At 52.7% G+C, this 20,933-nt stretch overlaps 1 protein-coding gene across 5 annotated transcripts; it reads left to right on the top strand.

Annotated features, from left to right (window-relative positions):
- The first annotated feature begins 398 nt into the window (after positions 1-398).
- On the top strand, positions 399-19,014 carry LOC121498109 (phospholipase A2 group V). Of its 5 annotated transcripts, XM_041768110.1 has the most exons (6): positions 402-668; positions 12,378-12,635; positions 13,897-13,946; positions 15,464-15,608; positions 17,780-17,886; positions 18,614-19,014. In XM_041768110.1, the coding sequence occupies exons 3-6, from the start codon at positions 13,907-13,909 to the stop codon at positions 18,736-18,738; spliced, it is 417 nt and encodes a 138-aa protein (XP_041624044.1). In that variant the 5' UTR covers positions 402-668; positions 12,378-12,635; positions 13,897-13,906; the 3' UTR covers positions 18,739-19,014. The 5 variants fall into 5 exon arrangements, with proteins under 5 accessions (XP_041624042.1, XP_041624044.1, XP_041624045.1 ...); XM_041768111.1 differs by lacking the exon at positions 12,378-12,635 and having other exon boundaries at positions 568-668; XM_041768112.1 differs by lacking the exons at positions 402-668; positions 12,378-12,635 and adding an exon at positions 7,006-10,862.
- Positions 19,015-20,933: the final 1,919 nt, after the last annotated feature.

Raw genomic sequence — 20,933 nt, 5'->3', positions numbered from 1 at the left:
GGTCCCCACTCTCAGAGCTCACTTCTAGTACATTTGCTTCCCCAGTGGCTCCAGTACCTTCCATTCCACACTCTTGTTCTTCCCCATTTGTGTTTCTGAGCATCCCATCCCCGGGCTCTGTGTTCATGCCCCCGTCTCAGCCAAGCCTGAGGACCCCAGATGCTCCAATAGCCACGTTACTTGGCAGATTGTCAGATCCTTAAGAGAGTTCTGAGCTCAGGCTCGAGGTTGGGGGTGAATACTCCAGGCTGGGGGGATTAGCAACCGCCTTGTCAAGCCGGATAAGGCTGTGACCTGGATCACTGTGAACTCAAAGCCACCCCCACTGGAATTCTCTGGCTGACTGCCCAGGCCCCTCTGATAATACCTCCAGCCCCAGGCTCTGGGTTTTTATTGGACTTCCTGCATCTGTGAAGGCTGTTGGGGGCTGAGCAGAAGAATGCCTGGTCGGGTGCAGGCAGACGTTTCTCTCGCCACCTTCAGACCTGTCTTCATCACTCGCTCCCATTCAGGCCTTTAGGATTCCGGAAGCCAAGAGTCTATCGAGATTCCCAGCCTGTAGATCCCAATGTTGTGGCTCGGGGCAGGGAGCCGGCAGGGCCTGGAGCCTGATGGGGCTGCTCCTGAGAGCAGGCCACAGGAGCAGGAGCTGAGGCCGGGCCAGAAAGGTCAGTCACATATACTGGGAAGGGCAGACCAGCTGGACTGGGAGAGGTGGGAGAGGTGGGGTCTGGAGAGCAAAAAGGGTCCCTGGGGAGGGTGGACAAGGCAGAGGCTCTGCTAGACGGGTCTCCCGAGGGCCCTGTGGTCCCTTTCCTAGTAAGGTGGCAAACCCTGTGAGCTGTGTGGTTCTTACGGAGGCCAGGCCACATGTGAAGGGAACCAGGGGTTTCTACCCAGTAGGTTGTTCCTGAACCTGGGGGCAAAGCCAGGCACAGTTATGAAGAGGGTTAGAGTTGGAATCTGTGTTTATGTTAATCTGAGGCTTTGCTTGCATTTCTTTTGAACTCAAACCACAAGAAAATATTCGTCTTCGGGAAAAAGAATCATCACCAGTTCCTTAACCTTCTCTGCGCATCCGCTGGGTGCAGACACTTTGGTGCACGTGGGAGGGAACACAGAGCCAGAAGATGCCATTCCGGCCCTCTTAGGAAGGCCTCTCTGGCCTCCTCCTCCGGCCCCCTGGAGCCTTCCTCTCCCCACCCCCATGCCCAGTCCCCTCTCTCTGGAAGGTAGTTTAACTTTGAGCTGGATTAATGGAGCCTTGGGGGTCAGACCCATTGGGTTCAACTCATGGCTTTGCTGCTTACCAGCTGTGTGATACGGGTGAGCCATTTCTGTTCCTTTGATCCCTGGTGTCCTAATCTGCAAACGGCCTACGGTGGCAGCGCCCACCTCATAGGATCGCTTTAAAGGGTAAAATGGGGTCAGCCTCATAGAGAGCCTCGCATGGTGTCTGTAAGCCTTGGCTATTCCTGTGTGTCATTCCACACACATTGTTTTCTCAGACCCAGTCTGGGCCAGTGTGCCAGGTGCTGCCAAGCGTAGGGATGAAATGAGACATCCTCACGGATTCAAGGTCTAGTTTGCTCATCCACTTAGGCGGTCAACAAATGTATATTAAACCCTCTGCTGGGCACAGGGATGTCAAAATAAAAGGCATGGTCCCCCTCCCCAGTTTGCTCATAGTCTTGTGGGGGAGACACTATGATAGAATAGGATTGTCCCGTCATAAGGGAGCTCACCAGATCCAGGGGTCAGAGTAGGGAACTCATCCAGTCTGGGATGGCGGTTCACTAAAAGGCTTTTTATTTTTTATTTATTTTTATTTTTTAAGAAAGGAAGACCTGATTTCCTTATGGTTTCTCCAACTCATGGCCATGCATTTACCCCAGGACCTTTGTACCTGTTGTCCTCTCTGTCTGTGACGCTCCTCTCCCTCATGTCCCTGTGGCCTGCTCCCTCACCTCCTCCATCACTTTGCTCTGATGTCACCTCCACAGTCAGACTTTTCCTGGCCACCCTATTTAAGCTGACAAAGCCCACCATCAGGTTCCCTCTCCCAACACACGCACCCAGCACTCCTGTCCTCCTTCCCCGTTTTATTGTTCTCTGGAGCGTTTATTAACCACCTGCCAAACCGTATCTTCTATGCTGTATATTTGGGGAACAAAAAGTGTTCTTCTCAGGAATGCACGGGGGAGCAGGTGATAGATAAGGCAAGGCTGGAAAGGGTGGTCGTGGGGCCAGATCATGAAGGGTCACATGCCTGCGGGGGAGATAGACACCCCTGACCCTGGCAGCAGGTGACACGTGCTGACATAGAGGTTAAGAAGACTGATCCAGGAACAGAGGAGGACATCAGGAAAGGCATCTCAAGGGGGCACAGCCCCTCTTAGGCCCAGGGAAGGAGTTCAAATGCTATTGTAGGTTTATGGGCATGGCATAAGGCCTGTTCTTGTTACCCCGTCCTAACAGACAGACCCCGATTCTAAACTTTAGAGTGCAGAGGCTGATGGCCTTAGCTCTGCATTCGTTTCCTGCAGTGCCCAGCTGGCACTCTACCCTCAGGAGTTGCTCCGGAAATGATTGCTGGGCTGGATTGGGATTGGAGACAAGAGGAAAGGCCTGGAATTGTGAGCGTCAGGATCATGAGTCTAGAATCTCCGACACCACGTTGCATCTTGCCAGTCAGAGCCTATTCCAGGGTTTCTCCAAGAAAAGAAGTGACATTACAGCGTGAAAAAACAAGTAGGCGTTTACAAGGCAAAAAAGACAACGAACATTCGGGGGGCGCGGGGAACAACAGAAACAAAGACAGAAAGGAAGGCTAGCTCAAAGAAAACAAACAGTTTAGTGGGTTTTTCAACGATAAAACCGAGCAGGTGCTTGCTGTCGACTAGGTGTTTGGAGTTGCATTTTCAGCAAAGTATTTGGGGGAAGTCAGGCTTCAGTTTGTTATTGAAAAATAACCATTACATAGGTAGGAACAGACTGAGCCCAAGATACGACCAGCTGTATCTTTATTTTATTTTTATTTAAGTAATCTCTATACTTAACTTGGGGCTCGAACGTGCGACCCCGAGATCAAGAGCCACACGCTCTTCTGACGGAGCCAGCCGGGCGCCCCTAAGTGTATCTTTAGCGCAGGCTGCCAACTTAGGGAATGACAAATCCGGTGAGGATGGCTACTCCCTCACATCTTGGTTCATCCCCTCAATTATTCTTTATTCCACAGATAAATATCAGATACCAATATGTATGAGGCCCTGTGTTAGCTGCTGAAAATATGATGAACGAGCCTGACGAGTTTCCTGGCCTCTAGGGGAAGGGGCAGGAGACAGAAATCCTAAACAAGTCAAGAAGGAAAGAAATGAGAGTTGAAGATGATGGTCAGTGCCACGAAGGGGGAAAACAGTGACCTGAGCTTAACTGGAGGCAGAGGAGCTACCTTGGGTAGGCGGTCAAGGAAGGCCTCCTGGACGAGGTGGCATTTAGGATGAGACCCGGAGCTAATACTATGCTAAGTATTAGTATTCTAGGCTGGGGGGAGCAGTAAGTGCCAGAGCCCTCGGTAGAAAAGCTTGGAGAGCTCAAGGTTCATGTGACAGTGAGCGCTGTCACCAAAGGTCAGAGCTGGTGGGCGCCCTGGAGGTCACCCAGTCCAGATCCCACTCAGTTGATGTTGCTTTTTGCAACAGCCCTGAACATGACCGTGGCATGAATCAATGTCGGGGGTGGGGAGACCGGTGAGGCAAGGGGCACAGACTATTTGACTGCTCTGTTCACGCCGGAGAGCAGCTGAAGGGCTCCTGACTTTTCTGTGTGTGTTTTTTTTTAATGTTGCAAAATTACAATTTTTTTTTTACACTTTTGCAGACTAGAACTTATGCTTCATAATTGACTTAGGTTAACTCCATGGGCTTTTGACAGGTCTCTCATGTTCCTAAAACTTAAAGAAAGCCCCCTTTTCAGTGGAATCAAGCAGGGCCGTGCCCCACCTCCTCCGCTCCCATCTTTTGTGCTATATTTCTGGTCTTAATAAAGAAAAAGTGCCTCTGGGGACAGGAAGCTGACCCTCCTCAAGACAGATCATTCTATTTCCAGGACATTTGGGCTATTAGAAAAAAACTTTTTGGGCTTGAACCCAAATGGGCCTCCTTAGGGCACCCTTGCCTGGTGCTGCCTCTGTAGTCTGGAGCCACATGGGACAACCACGGTGCTTTTCACTCTCAACAGACTTTCAGAAATTTGGAGACAGAGGCTGGGTCCCCGAGCCCCCTTCCAAGCGCCAGCCAGCCCCTACTCCCTCTATCTGACAGGCGTCCTGTGACCCAGACACAGGATGTTTTCCAGTTTTCCAGAAATGCTCTCAGGGAAGGGGGGGTCAGGACCAGGCACATCCCTCCCGAAGAGGTCGGCTAGGAGCCCTCGCTCTGGGCACCACAGTCCTGCCATCATGGCAAAGACAGCGCTGCCTCTGTGATCCAAGTGCTACCAGGCTTGGGGACACAGGTCTGATGGCTGAGCTGTGTCATCCTGTCCTGTGCTTGCGTGGTTTGGTTTTGGGGTTCTCGGGTAGGAGTTTCTCATTTCCTGTTGAACTCCTATCATCTTGCTCTTGATCGAGGCCATTCTGGGCCACCACCACCAGGGGTAAAGTCCAAACTCCTCAGCCTGACACTCAAGGTTCTTTGTGACCTACCCCTGTGCGTCTCTTCAGTCAGCCCTCCCCCCATTCCTCATTTCCTACTAAACACGTAGAGAAAGTTCCCTTTTCTGAGAAATGAAGCATGGGTCTGCCCCAGCAAATGTTCGTTAAGCCCCTGCAATATGGGGCTCAATCCTAAACACAATCCTAAATGCAACACAACCCTAAACACCTGCCATGCCTCAGCTCGGAACATTGGGCTGAGGCAGGTAAAATGATTATCCCCATTACTGAGCAGTTCAAAACCTTGCCTAAGGTCACACAGCTAATGAGCAGTGGTTCCAGAACATGGGCTCTTCATTAGCAGGCAGCGTGCCTCACCTTACCCCGTGGTGTGCTCCTTCGGGTACATCTTCCCTGCTCTGCATCCATTGACGTTCTGTTAGGAGCGTGAGATTGCCCACGTGCGAGTGCTTACAGCACAGCAATGGGCAGATGTTACAAGTCAGGGCTCGTCTCCCCCTCCAAGAGCCAGCAATTAAATAGTTACTCGAACATCACTGCCTAATGCCCTCAGCTACCTTGTCCATTTGTAGCCCCCCAAATGAGCCAGCATGACAATGCCCGCGTAGGCGGCTCCTTCCACCTGGGATGTCCTTCCTTGCATCCTTGCCTGGTGAACTCTCATCCATTCTGTTTTTTCCAATTTTTTAAAAAATATTTTGTTTATTCACGAGAGACACACAGAGAGAGGCAGAGACACAGGCAGAGGGAGAAGCAGGCTCCCCCAGGGAGCCCGATGTGGGACTCGATCCCAGGACCCTAGGATCACGCCCAGGCAGATGCTCAACTGCTGAGCCACCCAGGTGTCCCTTTATTCTAATTTTTTTTTTATTGTGGTACAAGACACACAACCTCAAATTTACCATCTTAACCATATTAAATGTACGGTTCAGTGGTATTAAATACATTTATGATGTTGTGTAACCACCATCACCATCCATCTCCAGAACTCTTTTCATCTTGTAAAGCTGAGAGTCTGTTCCCGTTAAAAGCTAACTCTATCCTTTCTCCTGTCCCCTGGCACCACCACCCCCATTCCATTTTCTGTTTCTGTGATGTTGATTACTCTGAGTGTCTCCTATAAAGTGAAATTGTACAATATCTGTGCTTTTGTGACTGGCTTATTTCACTTCGTGTAATGCGCTCAAGGTCCAGCCAAGTTGTAGCATCAGAATTTCCTTCCCTTTTAGGGCTGGATAACCTTCCACTTGTATGTATATAGGATGTATATACCGCCTTTTATTTATCCATTCACTTGTTGATAGACCCTTGGGTTGTTTCCACACTTAAGCTGTTGTGAATAATGCTGCTATCAACACGAGTGTACAGATATCTCTTTGAGACCCTGCTTTAAATTTTTTTTCTAAAGATTTTATTTATTTATTCATGAGAGAGGCATAGAGGGAGAGGCAGAGACACAGGCAGAGGGAGAAGCAGGTTTCCTGCAGGGAGCCCGATGCAGGACTCGATCCCAGGACCTCGGAATCACGTCCTGAGCCCAAGGCAGACACCCAACCACTGAGCCACCCAGGCGTCTCAAGAGACCTTGCTTTAAATTTTTGGGTACATACCCACCGATGGGACTGCTGGGTCATATAGTGATTCTACGTCTAATTTTTGAAGGAATCACCATGCTGTTTTCCAGCAACTGTGCCATTTCACAGTCCCACCAACAGTGTACAAGGGTTCCTTTTTCCTCAACCTGCTTTTAAAGATTCAATGCAGGTGTCTTTTCTTCTAGAAAGCCCTCCGTGATCTCCTCGTCCTGGGACAGGTGCCCTTAGTGTACATTTACTGAGCAACTGCTATGTGCTTGGCGTTGAGCTCAGCACCTGAAACGCAGGTTTGCACAGGAGATGATCTCTGCTCTCAAGACACATTTGCTGTCCCATTGGTGCTACCGGGCGTAGAGGATAGGACTCAAGCCTGAGTTCTAGGACAGGCCACTAGAGGGTGCTCCAGGCAGGGAGCAGCAGGAAAGCACGTGGGGGATAAGACAATAAGGAGTGGTGGAGACCAGGGCAAAGCTAAACTTGTGTCCAGTTGATGGGGGCAGGTACTTCTCCACTCTGGCCAGCTGTTGCCATGTAGGAATCCAGAGCCGGGATCGCCAGGTCTTTTAAAGAGAAGCTGGAAATCTGGATTTTTGTCTGAGATCTCTCTCTCTCTCTCTCTTTTAAGATTTTATTTATTTATTCATGAGAGACACACACACAGAGAGAGGCAGAGACACAGGCAGAAGGAGAAGCAGGCTCCATGCCAGGAGCCCGACACAGGACTCGATCCCAGGACTCCAGGACCACGCTGGGCCAAAGGCAGGCGCTAAACCGTGAAGCCATCCAGGGATCCCCTGTCTGAGATCTCAATGCTTCCACGTTACCAACTGATTTCAACATTTTGAAAGTCACTGAGTAGGACAAGCATAGGACTTCCTAGGGCTGCATATAGCTCAGGGCTGTAAGTTTATAACCAAAGACCCAGTTCCACTCACTAAGCAATTATTGAGAATTATGAGCTCTGACTATAGCTCAGCTTTCACTTCTCCATCTAGAGTATGAGGAAGTCATGTGACACTTTGGTCAGGGGTCCTGTGAAAATCACAATCCTTAGATCTTTATTGGGTGTCAATCTCTTTGCGGAGTGGCAAGAAAGTGGACCTGGGGTGACAGGCCAGGCTTTAGGTTTTGGGTCTGCCTTCTAAGGCCACCTAACATCTGCCCCTCAGTTTCCTTACTTAGAATGGGGTCCCGATGCCCCCCCAAGATTTTGTGAGGATTCAAGATCCCCATCGGTGAACTTGCCTTGTGCCGGCGGCACAGTATGGAGTTTCTCTCTCCTTCCTTCCCAATTGGTCAGCCTTGAAACTCCCTCCAATTGGAAATGCTGGAAGAGGCTAGATGTGTGAAGAGTTCTACAACATTCCAGAGATTGGCAAGCTTCTTGTGAAGGGAGGAGTCAGGGGGCCTCCATATGGCCCATCTGCCAGTGAGCTCTGGGCAATCCTGCTCTATGTGCCAGCCTCCCGGGGGGCAGCAGATCCTCCTCTGATGAGGCTGAGGGCACTTCGGCAGCTCTGGTCTCAGGAGGAGAGGGTGTCCAAGTGTGTCTGGCTTCAGTGGGGCTTCAGCTCTGACGAGCCTGCAGAAAATGGACACAGCAAGTGCCGGAGAACAAGCATGATTATGGGAGGATTAATTTATTACACAGATATTTCTTGAGGGCCTACCAGGTGTCAGATGTTGCTCCAGGTGCTGGGGTCAGAAATGAATCAGAGAAGGATCCTTCCCTCAAGAGTCTTCTACTCAATGGGGGTGGACGTGGTCGGGACAATTTAATCCCTGGAGTGTGAATGACTGGATCACTTACCGGGGAGAGGGGAGTTGACAGGGGCTGGGCTGTGAGGGAAACGATGAGTTTGGTCCTGGGGTTCCTGCAGGACACTGAGCTACCCTGCGAGGCAGGTATTTGGATTATAATGATTGTATATATATATATTTAATTATTATATTTGAAGTGTGGGCTGGGGCCATGGGTATGAAGCTAGAGCCAGAGTCATCATGCATTTGCTCAGCAAACCTAACTTAGCACCTACTGTGTGCCAAGTGCCAGGAGTACAGAGGTGAAGCAGACACAGTGCCTACCCTCGGGGGGCTCTCAGTTTAGTGCAGTGACATACAGCACTGATATTTATAACAGTTATGATTCCCGAGCACCCATAGGGTGCCAGACACCGTGCTGAGAGTCTCTGTCTGCATCGCTTCATTGAGTGATCACAACTCTAGAATGAAGCCGGTTCCATCACTGTCCTAGTCTACAATGGTGGTAAAAGCGAGACTCGAGGAGGCCAGGGGACACCGGTAGTCAGAGGTGACACCCAGATATGAATCCAGTTCTGTCTGACTTGAAGCCCAGACTCTTGGACCTGGCACCGAACCTCCTCCTCCTTCCAGTACTCAACCGTTTGTTCAGGGAGTGACACTGTTGTGTCAAAGCTCATGCCAGATTCTGCTTGGCCGGGCTAGCCTCTGGATATCTGCATAAAATGAGCCCTCAATCCCGGAACACGGCCGAGCTCACCCCAGGAGAGGGGGAGAGAAAGAGAGGAGCAGACTCGGGGGGCAGACCCCGCATGTGGGGGCCGGATGGAGGTGGGGGTGAGCTGCGGAGGATGGATGGCAGAGTGTGGCCTCGCAAGGCTGGAGAGTGAAAGGGTCGAGGGGTGAAGCCCAAGCTTGGGGGGATCCCTGGGAGCCCGTGCAGGGACACAGCGGCGGGTTCAGGCAGCAGAGTGTTTGGATGGAAGTGGGTGATGAGCAGCTGGAGGCTTCTCTGTCCAGAAATATGGCTTTGAGAGGGGAAAAAAAATCTGGAGAGACAGGTCTGAGGAGGCAGGGACATTTCCTCTTGTTTGGTTTAGGATGGCGAGGCCTGTGAGTGTCCGTAGGCGGAGGAAGGACCTGGTGGGGAAGGAGAAAAGTTGATACAGAATAGAGAGGAGATCCCCCCACCCAGGGACGTATCGTGGATTTATTCGGTGCTTTACTATCTGTCCCCTGAACCCGAGGGCAAGTGAGGGGGACCGGGCCTCTGTCTTGTTCACGGTGGATCCCAACCCCACTGGCACCTTGCATGTAGGAGACACTAGTTACTTTCGTGTAGAACTGGGGCTCACAGGGTTCTGTGGGGTGCCCAGCCATTAGCTCTCAGGAGGAGAAGGGCTCCTGAGTTTGCCGTGACGGGAGAAAAGAAGTCAAGAGGGAGGAAAAGGAGCTCACACTCACATCTCAGAAAAGTGTGTGCACAGGGGGGTCAGGGACGGGTGGGGCTCGGGATGGAGAGAGTGGAGAACAGAGCCTAACATTGGTTGCCTGTGCTCCTCAAGAACATGCTAGAAGGTTACTCTTCATTTACTTACTGGCATTGTTTGGCCACTGCTCTGTTATAAATGCACTCACTCGCTTCATCCTAACAAGGACTCTGTGAGGCAGGCCGGGCACAGCCAGCCCGGAGGAGATGTAGCTTGCACTTGCAGTGGGGAAGTCAGGATTTGAACCCAGGACCTGAAGCTCATCTACATTCTGTGATGTCGACCCCCTGCACCACGCACCTCCCCACTTGGCCTTATTTTATTCATTTTTAAAAAGTCTTTTTTATTTACTTACTCACGAGAGGCACAGAGAGCGAGACAGAGACACAGGCAGAGGGAGAAGCAGGCTCACTGCAGGGAGCCCGATGTGGGACTCGATCCCGGGACCCCGGGATCACGCTCTGAGCCAAAGGCAGATGCTCACCCACTGAGCCACCCAGGTGCCCCCCGGCCTTATTTTATACAGCAGGCGCCTCATCGTGGGCCTCTGGGGCGGCCGGGAGTCATTATTCTCCTGGATCACAGGAACAAACAGAGGTGTGGTGACTTGTCTGGAGTCACACGGCTCCTGGGTGGCTGAGTGGGGACTCCAGCCTGCGTGGCTCCCACTGCCAGCCTGGTGGGCTCTCCTTCCCGGAGGGAAGGAATGCAGGAATTCCGTAAGGAGTTCAGGTGCCAAAAGGGAGGTGCCAGCTCCAGGGACATTTCACAGCATCCCCAGAGTGGGGCTTTCACGGGCTCCAGGGTCGTCCCAACCCGGGAGCCGGGCAGTGTGGACCGGGAGGGTTGGCAGGTGAGGAACAACAGGAAGAGGGCGAGGACAGAGTTGGGGGGGTGCCACCTGGCTGCCCCTGAGTCGAGCCCGAGGGAGGAGCCGTGGGCTGGAGGGCTGATAGAGACGCGCTGTGGCAGGAGGAGGGGGGGGGCTGCCCCGGAGGGGGATTCCAGCTCTCCGGTCTCTGGTGGGGAACCCTGGACCATAGGTGGCCCAGGCCAGACCCTCCTTGGTGTCTCTCCTGGAACTCACCCGGGGAACTGTGACACGCTCAGGGAATCGCTGCTTTGGAACACAGAGAGGCAGAGAGTCCCCTGGGGTCTCGGGGGGAGAAGCAGGGCTCCTATGTGAGCCATCGGGACGCCTGGAGGCGGCCCAGGCGGGGCGTGGGAGGCGGGCAGAGAGGCCTTTAAAACCCGCAGGCCCAGCGCCTGCCTCTCCTGCAGCGGGGCGGAGAGAAGGGCTCCCTGGTGAGGAACCGCATCTGGGGACTGCCTGGCTTGGAGGTGTGGGGGTGTGCAGGGTGCAGGGAGGGAGAGGGGCTGGGAGAGGAGGCCCTTGACCCTCCCAGAGTCTCCCCCCCAGATGGAGGGGAGGTCTCTCGTGTGCCTGTTGTGCAGCAGGCTTGATGCTGTCCGTCCCCTGTGGCCGGAGACCTGACCTGGGGGTCCTGGAGCGTGGAGGGGGGCTCTGTCCCTCCAGGGACCCAGCCACTCCCGGCCCCCACTCTTTCATGCTTCCGTTAGGCTGTCTGTCTCCACTCTCTCCACCTCCCATGACCTCAGCCACCACTTTACTCCAAAATTATCTCACCGCCGTGCTCATTGCCCTCTGTGGTCGCTCGATAAAAATAGCCAATCCCACATCCTTCTCCTGGGGGCCGGCTCTGAGCTCCACCGATGGGCCACTTTCCAGCCCCTAGGGCGGCTGTGTCCCTGCCTCTGTCACCTCCTCGCTGAGACCTCTCTGCAATCTTTCTTGGACCCCCCTTCCATGGGGCCTCATGCTGTTCCCTGCACCGATGGCCCCGGCCCAAGGTGCTCAGAAATGTGCCTGGGATTTTGGTTCGATTCAGGCAGGTACGGGGAGGCCAGGAGCCGGTTGCCATGGAGAAGACAGTCTGTGACTTATAGTCTCTGAGAGAAGGGGACACGCCACACATGTGGGGTCACACCGTGCGGGGCCACTCGGGGAAGCACTGGGGTTGTTGATCCGGAGGCGAAAGAAACGAGAGCCAAGCTGTGCCCGGAGTCTCTCTTTTCTGTGGGAAAGGCCAGGCAGGGGGCAAACAGCTTGGGCCTGGCCAGCTCGGAGGATTTCCGCAGACTCCAGGCTGCAGGGGTGGTGGGTTCCTAGGTCCCTAGCGGCCTGCTTCTGGCGCTGGGGTGATTTAGGGCAGGGGAGAGATTGGCTGGGAGCAGGAGAGTTAGACAGGGGGGTTGGGGGGCGAGTTCGGGACTGGCTGGTTTGCACATATGAAAGCCTTGTCCCTGGGGGGGTCTTGTTATCGCTAGGAATTAGCTACTCCTGGGAGGGGCTGTGTCTTCCCAGCACCCCCTCAAAGGTCCCCATGGGACATCAAAGCCTCCTCAAATACGGAAAAGGTACCCCAGGAACAGTACACAGGGGCTGGCAGTGGAGCAGAGTAGGTCCACAGCTCTGGGCTGCAGAGTTGGGCAGCTCACCTCCCCTTCCTCAGTTTCTCCATCTGTGAGATCAACAACTACCCTCCCCTCATTCAACAAATGAGTATGGAAGGGGCAGACACGGTAGCAGCAGGTCTAACAACTGCCACCTGCCAGGGTGCCCGGCAGGCTTACGGAGACAGGGGACAGATCCTGGCACACTGCGGGCGCCCGGGCGTGGCGGCTGGCCTCTTCCTCCTGTCGCGGCTCTGAGAAGAGGCCGGGGATGACCGGTGTGGAAGGGGTAGGGTCTGGAGCCATGTCCCCTGGTCGGTTGGAGCCCTCGAGGCGAGGCCACGGGTGGACAGAACCCTCAGGAATGTTCTTGGAACTCAGAGGAGCTGCTGGACAAAGGGCGGCACGGAGAGGCCCGCCTGCAGCCGGAGCCCCGGGGAGCGGAGGTGCTGTGCTTGGAGCCAGGCCCCAGGGGTGCCAGGGGCTCGGGGCAGAGCGCCACACGAGTGACCACTGAACCCAGGGATCAGAGACAGCCGGGCACCGACGGGGGAACCTTGGCAGACCGTCAGCCGCTGAGCAGCTGTGGATAAACACGGACCTTGGGATCCAGAGAGGGAAGGGAAGCAGACAGCGCCGGTAAGGAACCCCCGAGAGGCCAAGTTAGAATCAGGCACTGGCCCAAGCCGCATGGAATTTCCTCTGCCTTCTGGGTGTGATTTTTCGGGAGTCAAGACCGGTGATTCATGTGTTTGCCGAAGGCAGGTGCTGGGGAGGGAAGCTGGGGTCTCCAGGCCCGCGGAGTAGAGCTCCGAGGCTCAAAGGCAAGTCACCCCTCTGAGAAGGGAGGCTGTGCTGGGCGGTGAGAGGTGCACAGGCCTGGGGTTGAACCCTTCCTCCACTTCTTACAAGCTGCCTGGCTTCTGGCAAGTTCCATGAGGTCTTTGATCCTCCATTTCCCTGCTGGGAAAAATGGGAGCAGTGATATTGACTCTTAGGAGCCCTCATGAATACCCAGGGTCGACTTATTCTTTACGTAGACACAGTACTTGGAGCTCATAGAAATGTTTTAAATCTAATTGTTTTAGAATCAGGGGGAAAAAATGAATAGAACCATAATGGATATATCATACTACATCCCGCCTGGATCATATTTGTTTCCATACCAACACAGTTGTAAGATATAACTTAAAAGAATGTTTTTTTTTGGAGGAAGGGGCCCATGAAGGTGAAAGTGCCCGGGACCCACAAAGCCACAGCAAGGCCCTGAAGGCTGCTCACATGGGGCTGCTGGCGCTTCCTTCCGGAGGCCCCACTCTGGGCCAGGCCCTACTCTCTGTGCTGGGACAGAGGGGTGAAGCCGCCTCGCTTCTGCCCCCACCCCCCGCCCCAGACAGCAGCAGGTCAGACATCCTTGACAACCGGCAGCCAGGGCCGAGAGATGAAAGAACAGAGGACTTAGCATCATCTGCTTCCCTCTGCCTCCCACCCTGACCCCATCACTCCCTCCATCCTGGCTTCTTTCCTCCCTACTTGGTCCTTGCGTCCTTCATTAAGGGCCATGTCCAGCTTGTGTCAATTCCCGCCTGTCACCTGTGCCACCAAATCTCCATTAGGAAACCTCTGCCTATTTTAGCCATTGCCTGCGGAGGGGGCAGTTGTGCTGGGGCATCTGTGGTGGGAAAGTCCACTCCTGCCTCTACCGGGGACCATACCCCACGAGTGCTCTTTGGCTCCAAGGGACCCCCCAGGATCAACTCCTTGAGGTTTTTGCCTCTTTTCCAGCTAAGGTCACCTTTGTGCTGCCCAGCAGGAGAGGGTGAGGCCTGGTGGGAACCCAGGGGTGGGGTCCGGATGCGTCTCCTGAGAGGCACATCACAGGATGCATTTTCTCTTCCAGAACCCTGGAGATGAACAGCCTTCTCACACTGGCTTGGTTACTGGCTTGTTGTAAGTGCTGATCCCATGACCTCTGAACTCGTGACCTTCTATCCTCAGGAACAGTAGAGTAGTGGAAAGGAGGCTAGTCTTGGAGGTTGTTGAGACTTGATCTTGAATCTTGGCTCTGCACTTCCTGTGTAGGCGTCAGCAAGAGCCTTTGCCTCTCTGAGCCTCTGTCTCCTCATCTGTGACATGGGATGACATTTAGCCAACTGTTGGGGCTGTGGCATGATTTTAGATGGTGATAGGTAGAGAGGTGATTGTCTGACATGGACCAAATGTGGCTTGCAAATGTGAGAAGCATATTTTTTACTTTGGTGCAAAACAAAACAAAATGAGGCCCAAATGAAAAACTAGACCCTCATAAGTAACTATTCCATCCCGTGGTTCCTGGGTCCTTCTCTGCTGAGGCTGGCCTGGGTCTTCTTGTCTTTCTTTTCTTTTCTTTTCTTTTCTTTTCTTTTCTTTTCTTTTCTTTTCTTTTCTTTTCTTTTCTTTTTTTCTCTTTTCTTTTCTTCTTTCTTTCTTTCTTTCTTTCTTTCTTTCTTCTTTCCTTCTTTTTAAAAAAGATTTTATTTATTTATTCATGAGAGACACAGAGAGAGGCAGAAACACAGGCAGAGGGAGAAGCAGGCTCCCTGTGGGGAGCCTGATGTGGGAGTCGATCCCAGGACCCTTGGATCATGCCCTGAGCCAAAGGCAGGTGCTCAACCACTGAGCCACCCAGGCGTCCCTGGCCTGAGTTTTCAACACATGCCTTACCTGCCGCCATCTCCCAGCTGGAGGTAACTGCACAGCACAGGGGAGCCCCATGACCCTGTGTACACAACCCCCGACAGCTGTCCTAGTCTCTGATGTCTTGCCAGATCCCTGAGACTTACCGAGGCGGGAAGCCTAGTGAGAGGAGGGAGTCCCTGGCTCCCTGTGAAACCCTGGACCTTTCCTTCCAAACTATTGTCTCCCATTCTGGAAGGTGAGGTAGCTGGCTTCTATGATCTGGGAGGATCCCACCCTGCTAAAGGTTCTGGGCCTGATGTTCTAGATGGTGTTATTTATGGGGAGGGAGGTGCCCATCGTCAGGAGAGACAGGAAGCACCTGTCTGCCTGCTTCCTACAGCTACCATATTAATTACACTTAATATTTCTTGGTCATTCACTATGTGTCTGCCGCTGTGCTCAAAATTCACACATGTCTTCTCATTTTAACCCTCAGGATAGCTCCAAAATGTAGGCGCTCACTTTAGCCCCTCACCCCCATTTGCAGATGAAGAGGCAGAGGCTTTGGAGAGATGAAGTGACACATTGTGCTGAGAATGAGCAGCAGAGGCAGGATTTGAACCCATGTTCTAGCATTCTCCGAGTCCAGACTTGTAGCTCTTCTGCATGCCCTCCCCTTTCTCGGTCCTGTCCCACTAATGGGGAGAATAAGGAGGAGACACCCAGATCCCTGCAGGCTGCAGGGCAGGAGAAGGGGCAGGTGCATGTGGGGCAAGTGTGTTCACCCGGAGCCGTGGGCTGCCTTCCAGGTGTGCGTGCTGTGCCGGGAGGCTTGCTGGACCTCAAGTCCATGATTGAGAAGGTGACTGGAAAGACCGCCCTGACGAACTACGGCTTCTATGGCTGCTACTGTGGCTGGGGCGGTCGGGGGACCCCCAAGGATGGCACCGATTGGTGAGCTGGTCATCATGATCATCCTTTGCTCTCAGCCTCTGCACCCGCATTATCTCACATAATTCCACGTCAGTTCTGGAAGAGGAGTATCAAAGCGCCACTTTATTGGCAAGAAAACTGTGTGCCAGGGAGGTTAGCTGACTTGCTCAAGAGACATCTAGTAACTTCTCAGTAACCTAATGTGTCAGTTGTTCTATTGCTACATAACACATCACCCCAAAATGTAATGGCTTAGAGTGAGCATGATCATTTATTTTGCTCAGAATTGGCCTTTTGGGTAGGGCTTGGCAGGATGGCTTGTCCCTGCACCCCTGCCCCTACCCCTGGCTTCAACTTGGGCAGCTTGAATGAGGCCGGACCATCCAGTTTCCAGATGGCTCACTCCAGTGGCTGGCTGCTGGCTGGGAGCTCAGCTGAGGCTAGAGAGGGGTTGGGGGGCTCGGCTCCTCTCACTTAGGCCTCTCCAAGGCTGTTGGGACTTCCCCACAGCACAGTGACTGCTGGATTCCCTAAGAGTGAGTATCCCAAGGTTGCAGGGCAAAAGGGTCTAGCCTCAGAAATTCTATGGTGTCACTTGGTGGAGGCAGTCACAAAGGCATTGAGAGGAAAGGGACCTAGATTCCATTTCCTGATTGGGAAGTGTCAAAGTTCTAGAACATGTGAGCAGAAGAGATTGTACTTTGGAAAATTCTGAGATAACTGATGTGGATAGTGGAATGAGGCCATGAGGCAAGTGGATGGCAGATGGTGGGAGCCAAGTTTTCCACTGCTGGAAGGGGCATTCTCTCCCTGCGGTGATGGATTAGAGGTGGAGATGTCAGTATGAACTCCTGTTTAGCTTAATATAGAGGCAGGTAGTTACATACAGAAATAGGTACAGATGTGTTTACTAACATGGGTTAATATGGACACAGATTTTGCTCTCTCAGCTGAGAGGACCTAGTAGAAACAACATCCAGGAGCAATAAGCAACTTCCAGTACCCAGATCTGGTCTCTAACACCATTCTCCAAAACAATGAACCAAGGCTCTTTGGAGACATGGCTGATTCTAGGACCAGGACAGAAAATATATAGGAGGAGCCTGGAGTTTCATGTGAGCCCAAAAGATAAGGAAGTATTCAAAAGAACCACCTCCCGCATAGATAGGGATAGGTCAGGGAGCACAAGAGCCAACTGGAAGGGCTCCCAGTGGCCAAAGCTGGAGTGATTAGAGCAGCAAGATAAACCCATAGCCCCAGTCTTATCATGAGAAAAACATCAGACAAATCCCATAGAGAGCCATCCTACAAAATACCAGCCCGGCCCTCCTCAAAACTGTCAAGGTCATCAAAAACAAGGAAAATGTGAGATACTGTCACAGCCAAGAGGAGACTAAAGAGACTTGACAACTAAGTGTAATGAGGTGTCCTGGATAGGATCCTTAAATAGAAAAGGACATTAAGTAAAAACTAAGGAAATCTAAATAAACTAGGGACTTTTTACAATTAAGGAATCAATAGTGGTGCATCATGATTTAGCTGATTAGTTATTTAATCTATGATATCAATATCGGTTTGTTAATTGTAACACCTAATATAAGATGTTGATAATGGGAAAAACTGGGTGTGGGGTACAAAGGAACACTCTATACGACTTCTCTATTTTTCTATAAATCAACTTTTAAAAAGTGCCATCTTCCACACCTAGCACACTGGACGTTTATTTTTTGCTCACATCACAGTTCCTTGTGACTCACATATTAATGCCTGGACCCAGGTTCCTTCCATCTTGTGGCTCTGCCATCCCCTGTGCCCTCAGAGTCCTCTGCTGGGTCATCTCCATCCATCTGAGAGACAGGGAAAGAGAGAAAGAAGAGGACAGTGTGGGAGGGTTTCATGGGTAGGTCTGGAAGTGGTGGACATCACTTCTGACCATTATGCCCCCACCGGAACCTAGTTGTGTGGCCACAGCCACTCTCAAGGGAGGCTGGGAAACATAGGCTCACAGTGACCCTGGGGGAGAGAGCAGGTGAGTGAACCACTAGCCAGTGGCAGGCGGCCCCAGCGGAAGAGCAGAGAAGTGCTCAGCCATACCCTTAGATTCTCTCTTTGCCAGAGCTCACCCACCTAGCTGGCCCCCGCTAATGTGACATGCCCCTTCCATCCAGGATCTACGTCTCTTGTGTTGGCAGGTGCTGTTGGGTGCATGATCACTGCTACGGGCGGCTGGAGGAGAAAGGCTGCCACATCCGGACACAGTCCTACAAATACAGATTTGCACGGGGACTGGTCACCTGTGGTAAGCCTGGGGCTTCCCCTTCAGGCCACTGATAGAGCCTGGGTCTTTGCTGGTTCTGAGCTCAGCTGTCCCCGGGGTCAGCCGGCCCGGGCCTGTATCTGGGAGGGCAGAGCTGGGGGCAGGAGGGGCAGGATTATCGCAGGTGTATCTGACCTCTGGGGAAGGGCTGAAACCTCGCAGGCGGAGCATTCCCCAGGTGCCAAATGCTTTGCATGCTTCCTCTCACTTGCTCCCCCAAATACCTTTTGGAGTGTGTTCACTCTTCCCGTTTTACGAGTGAGGAAACTAGAATTCAGAGCCTTGCCAGCGAGCACGGCTAGAGCTGGGATTCAAGCTCAGGTCCATCTGAGTTCGCGAAACTCCTTCTGGGGGCCGTGTCTCCTCCTTGAGGACTGGACTTTCTTCCCGGCAGAGGCCGTCTCCACCGTCAGAGTGGGAACGTCCAAGGGGAGAGAACGTGTCTCCACCAGTCAGACTGGGTGGGAACTCCCAGAGGGCAGGGGCTGTGTCTCCCTGGGCTGAAACCTGTCCCGGGGCAGCAGCTAGACCGCTTCCATCGGATCATGCATTTCCCAGTGTGGAAGCTGTGCCTCCCTCATCGGACGGAGAGCCTCCTGGGGCAGGACACAGACCAGGGAGTCTGCTGAAGATAGAAGCAAGCCCAGGAGGCAGTGTTGGTGGAGCCCCCGTTCCCCTCCTCATTGTGCCTTTGGTGTCCTGTTTGCAGAATATGGACCCCTCTGCCAGATGCAGCTCTGCACCTGTGACCGGAAGCTCGTCTACTGTCTCAAGAGGAACCTAAGAAGCTACAACCCTCGCTACCAATACTTCCCCAACATCCTCTGCTCCTAGTCACCCTCAGGGAGCTCTTACTTGACCAGGACTTTTGCCCCCTTCTCCTACAACACGGAGCCCACAGACTCTGCTGGGTTCCTGCGAGAGGCCCCCAGTCTTGGCCACGGGGCTTGGGGGAGCCCCCTGGCCACACTTCACACTCCGCAGAGTTCCAGGAGAGTGACTCTGCTCGTAGGACCTGGTAAGGTCAGGGTCCCTGACCCCGACTCATGAAGTCGGCCCCTCTGATGCAGGGAGCTCGCCCCCAGCTCCAGGCCAGCTGTCCGCCCTTGGCCCCAAAGACCGCGTTCCTTCTCCAGGAAGATGCATTTACTTTTCAGTTTCAGCAGTCAGATTAGCCCTATACCCTCTAGAGAATTTTTACTCAAGGTAAAAGCAACATGGACCCCATATAGATATTAAATAAAATCTCTTCTTAAATAAAACCACATGGGCACTTGTCTCTGCTCTTGGGGATTGCCTTGCACCCCTTCTTCCTCTGCCACTGGGGCACTGGACCCAAAGGTACCGGAGACTCTCAGGAATAGAAGGTGAGGATTCATAAATAGAAGGTTTTCTGGGATCCAAGCCTTCTTTGGGGTTCATCTTCTTACACCATGGGGTCCTCTCTGGCCAAGCACCGGGTTCCATTCTTCCTTGAGGAGGTGAGGAGAAGGTGCTTGGCAATCATGCCAGCTTGGGCTTCCGGGCCAGAGAGGGCTGCGTTCAAATCCCAGCACCGGCTTCTCTAGTCGCGTGGTCTCGGGCTTGTTACTGAACCTCTGTGACTTCCAGTTTCCTTAAAAAGGAAACCAGAATGTTTCTTCCAATGCAGAGTGGGTAATCCGGAGGTCATCTTGCTGCTGACACGGGCATGCTGAGGTTCTGGAATTCCGCAGAGCTGGACATTTTTTTTAAAAAAATAGGGTTCAGTGGAGGGGTTTATTTTTACCATGTAAGGATTCTAAAAAACCCACCTCATCTATCAATTCATAAAAGAAAGGGTGATCTAATACCAAGACTGCGGGAAGAAAGCACACATTCCGAAACAAAGGAGAGTCCTTTCCAAGAAAGGACCTTTGGCTTCCTTATGCGGACAAACCCCAAAATAACCACATGATAAATGGGATCTATATTTTTAAAAAACTCCCAACACTGAACACTTTTCAAAATAAAATGTAATTTTATGAGACGACTCTGAATGTACTAGTGCCTTAGAAAAGTGATACCGACTTGAGTCTATTTGACTGTGTTGCATAGAATGGAGCTCACGTGTCCCATTTACTCTTCAAAAAAATTTTTTTTTATTTATGATAGTCACACACACACACACACAGAGGCAGAGACATAGGCAGAGGGAGAAGCAGGCTCCATGCATCGGGAGCTCGATGTGGGATTCAATCCCGGGTCTCCAGGATCGCGCTGTAGGCCAAAGGCAGGCGCTAAACCGCTGCGCCACCCAGGGATCCCCCCAATTTTTTTAAATCAAAACCATTCCCCAAGTCCAATGTGAAATAGGCACACAGAAGAGTCAGAAGCTTCACTTTGATGCCATTTCTCCCCAGTTAAGAGTTCCCGAATGATGGAGAGGAGACCCCAGCCCCGTCAGGGACAGGTGGCGGGCAGGGGTTGTCTTGCCGCTGGGGTTCTGCAGGAGGGGCTGCGTGCAGGCTGTCCTCTCCGGGCGTCCCAGCCCAGGGCACCTGCATTCAGACAGGCACAGGCAGGCATTTGTGGACAAGGGAAGCTTCGAGGTTACAAAAGCAACAGCACAGGCTGAGATGAGCTTGAGCTGGAGGGGCCTCTGGGGAACTTTTATTTATGTACCAGGAAATGGAGGTGCAGAGAGGCTGGGAGATTTTCCCAAAGTCACACAGCACAGCAACAGCAGAAGTTAGAGGTAGATCTCAGATCCGGGTTCTAAACCCTGGGGCCTGACTACCAGCCCGTTGTCTTCAGCTCCAGCGCACGTAGAGAGAAAACAGAAGCTGGGGTGGTTCGGGGGTTCATCCATAATAGGGGTTTTCAGGAGGATCCCCTGGATTCCATCCGAGGGCCAGGTTCCTCTCTGCTCTAACTGCCTTGGATAGCAGAGGCCGTCCCCGGCTTGTTAGTCTGGCAGGGGCTCTGGCTTCATCCTCTGTAGAGGGGTACCCCACTGAGGTCCTCCACGGAGGCTGCCCTGGACCCCTGTCATGGCAGCGAACAGCTCT

This window comes from Vulpes lagopus, chromosome 8 (genome assembly GCF_018345385.1).
Source record: "Vulpes lagopus strain Blue_001 chromosome 8, ASM1834538v1, whole genome shotgun sequence".
Taxonomy (NCBI): Eukaryota; Metazoa; Chordata; class Mammalia; order Carnivora; family Canidae; genus Vulpes; species Vulpes lagopus.
The sequence above is the reverse complement of the archived record's forward strand: the minus strand, read 5'-3'. Positions and strand labels throughout refer to the sequence as shown.